The sequence below is a fragment of the Poecilia formosa genome, unplaced genomic scaffold (assembly GCF_000485575.1).
Source record: "Poecilia formosa unplaced genomic scaffold, Poecilia_formosa-5.1.2 Scaffold103, whole genome shotgun sequence".
In the NCBI taxonomy this organism is placed as follows: Eukaryota; Metazoa; Chordata; class Actinopteri; order Cyprinodontiformes; family Poeciliidae; genus Poecilia; species Poecilia formosa.
In genome coordinates this window covers 580,633-587,378 of record NW_006800042.1, presented here as the reverse complement: position 1 = coordinate 587,378, position 6,746 = coordinate 580,633, and the positions used below count along the sequence as shown (strand labels likewise).

At 40.6% G+C, this 6,746-nt stretch overlaps 1 protein-coding gene across 1 annotated transcript; it reads left to right on the top strand.

Moving 5' to 3' along the window:
- Positions 1-706: 706 nt before the first annotated feature.
- On the top strand, positions 707-5,992 carry tchp (trichoplein, keratin filament binding). The gene is given in 14 exon segments (XM_007559169.2): positions 707-815; positions 1,156-1,259; positions 1,262-1,349; positions 2,355-2,565; positions 2,654-2,710; positions 3,045-3,113; positions 3,409-3,582; positions 3,839-3,951; positions 4,037-4,103; positions 4,188-4,360; positions 4,761-4,842; positions 4,922-5,107; positions 5,189-5,332; positions 5,425-5,992. Coding segments are annotated over 13 exon segments (1,497 nt in total). The 5' UTR covers positions 707-815; positions 1,156-1,159; the 3' UTR covers positions 5,458-5,992.
- Positions 5,993-6,746: the final 754 nt, after the last annotated feature.

Sequence of the window (6,746 nt, the reverse complement as noted above, 5' to 3'; positions counted from 1 at the left end):
TATCCATGCATTTTTTTTCAGTGTTAATGTGAAAGGTCAACCCAAAGTTGCACTAAATTGTAAAGTGGAAGAAAACCAATACATGTTTTTAAAAAAATCTAAAAAATCTAGGTAGCATTGTGCTACCTTTTCTCTGATACCCGTAAATAAAACACATTGCAGCACGACGCATTAAAAAATGATTTAGTTGTTAATTAGAGTGCACCAGTATGTAAGGCAAACTTAAGATAATGATGTTCTGTAAAGCCCTTCAAATGTGTGTTATAGAACATCAGTGGCAGTGGCTATGCAGCCTGGTAGTAGGAGTGTTGCATTGAGGAGAAGCAATTTGTAATGAAAAAGATTGTTGAAGAAAGCAAAAGAGGTTCAGTCTGCAAAATGTGTAAGAAAATGATCCGATGAAACCAAAATCAAAATTTCTGACCTACCTGCAAGATGTTCTAACACCATTACTCAGAAACGTTGTGTTGACAACATCATGCTTTGAAAATGCTTCTTTTTTTTGTTAACAAAGAAGACGTGTTTTATATAATAATCAAAATTGTAAAATGGACATCTCTAACTCAGATCCCTACATTGGTGTATTTTTATCTTTGTTTTAGCTTATTATCTGTTTCCCTCTTAAATAAGCACCATACGTGCTTAAAAATCAGCTTCTGATTTCAAGAATAATGAAAATCGTGTCGCATTTTCTCAGTGTGGACTGATTTGGTCCTTCACTCTCTCCGTAGTACAGGAAGTGTTTTGGTAACTAAGGAAACCTGTGAGCGGTTGGATGACATAAAGGCGGAGAGACGTTGAAGAATTTCGTCAAGGTTTGTTTTACTGAAATGTGATATGATGCTTCTAATAAGAAAATTTAAATACAACCAACTTTCCGCTAATATAATAATAAACATAGTGTTTCTGGATCAATGTCTGAATCCAGTCGTCTGTGTTCATACAGTACACGGGCTTGAACTGCAAACCTCTGGTGGGAGCTGAATTAGATGTTCACAGTGCATTTTAAACACAAGTGAATGAATAGCTAATTATTGTTATATGTTATTAAACCTTTCTGCCTTGCATAGACTTTAATCTTCCCTCGTCCTGTAATTTCCCAAGTTTGTTACGATTTCTGGTTTCTTTTTAAAATCATAATTATCTTTGTTTCAGACCGATGGCTTTTCCGACTTTCTCCGTTCATGGTTCCAATCGGTTGCGAAGGATGGCCGACCAGCTGGCCCGGCAACGGGCTCAGGAGGATCGGTGGCGCGAGCAGGGGCTTCGCACGCTCGGTACTTCAAGGAGCAGAGCGTCAACATCCAGAGGCAGGCGGCGTGGAGCTCCCGTCAATCCTTCCAGCGGAGGTAAAGGGTCAGAGGCAGGAGCTGCCTGCACAGCAACCGCCCCAGGAAAGCTTAGACCAACAAACTCATGAATAAATCAACAGGACAGTCAAGAAACAGCACAGTTCACATTATTTGACAGACATTTTCAGTAGCTTTTTAAATTTTAAACGCAATACCAGGCATCAAAAAGACCATTAATCAATTAGTTTCTTGAGTATTTTAACAACCTCTTAGATTTCTTACAATTGTCGCCTTTCAAATATTACAATGTATTTTACTGAGATATTCTTGTGAACAAAAAAAGGTATTTTCCACAAAGGTGTAGTAGTTTGTGCAACACAACTCACTGAGATGTGTGTGTGTTTGTGTGTGTAATTTAAACCTCCTGTCCACCAGCCAGTCTGCCAAATTGACCTACAGTCTTGCGCTTCACCAGGAGAGGTCACTGTTACTGGAAGTATGATGAAGTTGTTTGGAAAACGACTGGTTCTTATGGTTCAGTGGTTCATCGTCCTGTGAGATTATTCAAGACTCCTGATGTTGTTGTATATTACGGCTCTGGTTTAAACATCTCCACACTTTCTCCCTGACCAGTCTCCTGTATTCTCTGGTCTTTATGATGCTGTTTGTCTGTGTACTGAGATCACATTACACACAAGTCGACTCTAATTTGATAACTTCAGAAGCCAGTTGATTGAACGTCCCTTGTTTTTTTTTTTTTAAAGATAAACCGGGATAAATATAAATGAAAGCCACAGTTTTCAGATTTTTATATGAAATAATGTGATGGAATTTTCTTTCCACCACACAATTATGCATTCATATGTGTAGGCCTGTCACATAAAATCTGTGCTTAGAACGTCACAAGATGAGGGAAAATTCAAGGACAATGAATTCTAATGCAAGCCACTGAACATAATTCATAGTTTAAATATTTGTCTTCAATGCTGCCTCACTCGGTATCTGCAGACAAAGATGGGAGAAAATGTTTAATTTTGTGGGGGGCTTTTCACTTGTTGCCAGTATGACAGCATACCATAGAGAGAGACTGAAGGAGGAAAAGAAAATCAGACTGGAGGAGCGCAGAAGGCAGCTCAGGGCCATGCTTCAAGAGGAGCAGGACCAACTGGAGGCAGAACTGCGAGCTTTAGTCCCTGACAAAAGCCAAGTGGTGAGTCAGAAGGTGGACAGAGCTGAAGAACTTCGTAAAGCCAGAGAGGAAAGAAGGAAAAAGGTAAATACTCTTAATAATGTAGCATTTTTTTTTTCTTCATCAAAAGTGAACATGATATCATGCTATAAATTGCTCTCTGTGCTCTCAGGTTGCGGAGGAACTCCTGAAAGCGCACTGGAAGAAAAACAGCCATACCCTGCGTGAGGTAGGCATGCTTAAACTATTCATGGAAAAGTGACTAAAATGACCTCAAAGTCAGACAGGTGGTGGCATGATTAAATGGCTTCAAAGATCTCATGACCACGCTGTGTGCGTGTGTGTGTGTGTGTGTGTGTGTGGAGAATCCAGCAACTGGGGAAAACAGACACTTTTTGTTCAGATGTCCATTTGATCCTGAAACTTCATCCCCTTCGTGAGGCACAGATTCCATGACTTGTGCCTGCCTGAGTCCAGGGTTTTAAACAGTAAAACACCCCGGTGTTCCTGTCCTCAACAGGTCAGTGTCATTTCACAACTTCACTCTTTCGCTGTGTTTGCAGGTCGAGTCAGAACTGCATAAAGATCATGTTGTCAGCCAATGGGAGGGCCAGATATCCGAGAAGAAACAGGTAAGTTCAATAGCCCATCCGTCAGATGAAATATCCTAAATTATGCTCATGTTAATCAACACCCTTTAAAGAAGCTATTTACTACAACCCAGGGCTGCCACATAAAAGCAGCCAGTCATTAAATTGGTCCGTTTCTGTTTACCTCATCAATTATTTGTGGGACAATAAATTTTTAATTGAGGAGCACTTATGCAGTCTGTGAGCACAGTATCACGTCTGGGATCTACTCAGGTTAAATCTCCTCAACATGGCATATAATTAAGAAAGTTTGACACCTGTCTCATCAAACATGCAGAACGAAGTGAAGGAGCAGGAGGAGAAGACGCGCTTTGAAAATGAGTACGAGAGGAGTCGAAAAGAAGCTCTGGAGAGGATAAGGCGAGCAGAGGAGAGGAAGAGAGAAGAGGATCGGAAGAGTGCAGAAGAGCTCCGTAAACAGATGGAAGAACTGAAAATGAGGGAGGAGGAGGTACTGCAAAAACCTGCAATCACAAAAACGCAGAAAATCCCTTTAAATGTCCTCTTCTGCATGAAGAGATGTTTACAAATTAATGTCAAATCTTATTTCTTCTTTATCTGTGAAAAGACAAAAATTAAACAGAAATTAAGCATTAAAAAAATATTTTCTTGGTGAGGTAAAAGTTTGATCTCGTGCACCCTCTGAAACATGGTAAAGGTCATGGTGTAAAGCCTGCTTCCTAAGTTGTACATATTGTCTCCCTGAGGCCACTCGTCTGAAGAAGGAGCAGGAGGCGCTGCTGGTCAAGCAGTGGGAGCTGGAGAAGATGGAGGAGGAAAGGAAGAAGACAGAGGAAAGGCAGCAGAAACATGAAATGGGGTAGGATTCTGATAAATAACCACAATCCTTTCATGACGGATGACGTTTGAATTGCGGAGCTCATTTGGTTGTCGTTCCACCACAGCCATTTTCTGATTCGTCAGTACCGCGCTCAGATGAAGAGGAGAGCCCAACAAATCCAAGAGGAACTGGTGAATGTGCTTTACCAGCAGTTAGCTGATTCAAATATGTTCCACTTTGCATTGCTTTAACTTGAGAATCTTTGCGAACCCCAGGAGGTCGACCGTAAGATTCTGGCGGCCTTGATGGAAGAAGAGAAGGAGGAACAAAGGCTGCAGACGGTGAGAAGGGAGATAGCGGCCGCCAGCGCTGCCTGGATGAAACTTGTGATAGAAGAGCAGCTTGAGCTGGAGCGCCAGAGGGAGGCCGAGTTTGACTTCCTGCACAGGTCAGTGCCCAGATTCTGTAAACACGAAGGAGGAGGGTTTACAAAACACCGCCATCTGCTTCTTGTTGCAACTGTTTTACATTGATATTTGCTACATTTCTGCATTTGATTCACAAAATTGATTAAAAGAATATATGTACATGCACACGTCCATTAGGTTCATTTTTCTCTCCTTAAACACAGAACTTATAAAAGAGCTAAAATGTTTTTTTGTTTTTTTTTCTGTTTGCTGAAGCCAGCAATGCAACAGGCTGCTTAAAACCGACAGTGTTAAGCAGACAGCATTATTTTTTTTTCTTGCAATCCGTGCGACACAAACAGCTGTAGTCCTTTTCAATGTGAATCTGCGGAAATCTCCCTGCACTTCACATGTATGCTAATGTTTCACATGTACACTCAGAGAACAAGCTCAGCGTGTTTGGGAGAAACGTGAGGCCCAATGGGAGAAGGAGAAGAAGGCCAGAGAACGACTCATGCGTGAGGTAAAATTGTTTTGAATGACTAAAACTTTAAATAATAAAGAATAATAAAGTTAATGCCATGTTTTGTTTTCTCTGTAAGGTGCTTGCTGGGAGGCAGCAGCAGCTGGAGTTGAAAATGCTGAAGAACCGCGAAGCTCAAGAGGAATCTCTGAAGAAACGGGAGGAGCTGATCCGGGTGCTGGAGCAGGAGGAGAAGCTCAGACGTCTGGAAAAAGAGGCTGAAGAAGACCAGAGGACAGCCAGGATGCAGGAGCTGAACGCTCAGGTTGGAGCGTAGGGCACAACTTGGCTTTTACAGACTTGTTGTAAAGCCGTTTGTTGAGTTGGGTTTATGTGTTCGATGTAGGTGGAGCAGAAAGAACAAGAGCAATTGGAGGAGCAGTGGAGGAAACAGCAGAAGGAGGAAGAGGAAAAGAAGGCCATTGAAATCGAAGAGGAAGACCTTAAGGCTGAGATGCAGAGGATGGCTGAGCAAGGTTACCAAGAAAAGGTAAGAAAGGAATAGTAAACTGATTTCTAAGTGTTAAATTTAGAAAGATCCAATTTGATCCTGGATGTTAAATTTCACCTTTTTCATTTCAGATTTACAGCAAACCTCGATCAGCCTGGACGTAGCCGGCATAGACAGCCAAACTCCAGCACAGATAGACTCGTACTAATGAAGTATCCGTCTGAAGGGAGCTAGTTTTAAATGTTTTATAGAACCTCATGTCCAAGATCAACTGTGTGATCAATGAAGGTGTCCTCTCTCTTTCCTCCTTGATGTTTAACAGACAGGGGAAAAATTCAAAGTAAATCCAAACCTCTGTAGATGAAGCTTTCTTTATGCCCCTCCTTTGTGATTCTTCAAATCAACACAAAACACCAAAACAAAGAATTCACAGCTAATCGGACAATCCCCTACTAAACCTGTTTTGTCAGCACCTTTTGCACAAAGGACTTTTAGTTAGATATTTGAAAAAAAAAAGGAAATCTCTCTCTTTTAGTGCCTTTTGATGGAGAATATGTTGAGTGCCATCATAATGTTGATGTTTTGCTGTTTTTGAAGGGCTCATTGTTTGTTGTTTTGCACTTTTAGAGTTTTGTAGTAGAGTGGCGGATTTTCTATTCTGTTTTATAGACTTTTTTTAATAAAAGAAATGAAGTCAAACATCTGGTACATTTGTCTATTGAAGTAATACAACATGAAGCTAAAAACACCAAAAGACTGATAGGTTTACATATAAATAGAGTTTATTTAAAAAATATTTTTTTTACTTCATTTCCAGCTGAGATGCTGCATTTCATACATCCCTGCACTTCAGTCAAGCACAGGAAGGGACTTACTTGGAAGAGATTTCAATATGAAAATGAACTCAGAAACACTTTGGGAAGATAAACACTGGGTTGCTCAGCAATACAGAACACATCTACAGTTTTAGCCCATTCGTTGTACATTGAAAATAAAACCAGCGGAAACAGAACAGAGAAAAACTCACATACATGTGGCCGAAAGCTGAATGAAACACCTGCAAGACAACATGGAGCCAGTGGGAAGAAACCAAACTGTTGGAACAGTAAATACTAAAAGATCTTCTTTGTGCTGGTGGCAGAAAACATCTTGGCCCCTGAAAAGGTCTAACTCACTTTCACTGCACAGAGAGGCAGTTCACTGCAGACAGGGTTACATTTGGCTGACAAAATATGTAAATAACATTTTATTGAAGCAAACATTAATACCGCAGCGCCAAGAAGCGTCTAAACATTCATTCTGAACCATGGATGGGAGTTAATTGGATGCTCAATTATTTATATTGAAAGTGATGGTGAGATGATCTGTATTACATTCAGGGTTCCTACACCATCTTTAAAAATCTGTATTTGATTTCAGGATTTTCCAGATAAGTATGAAAAAACATAAGAGC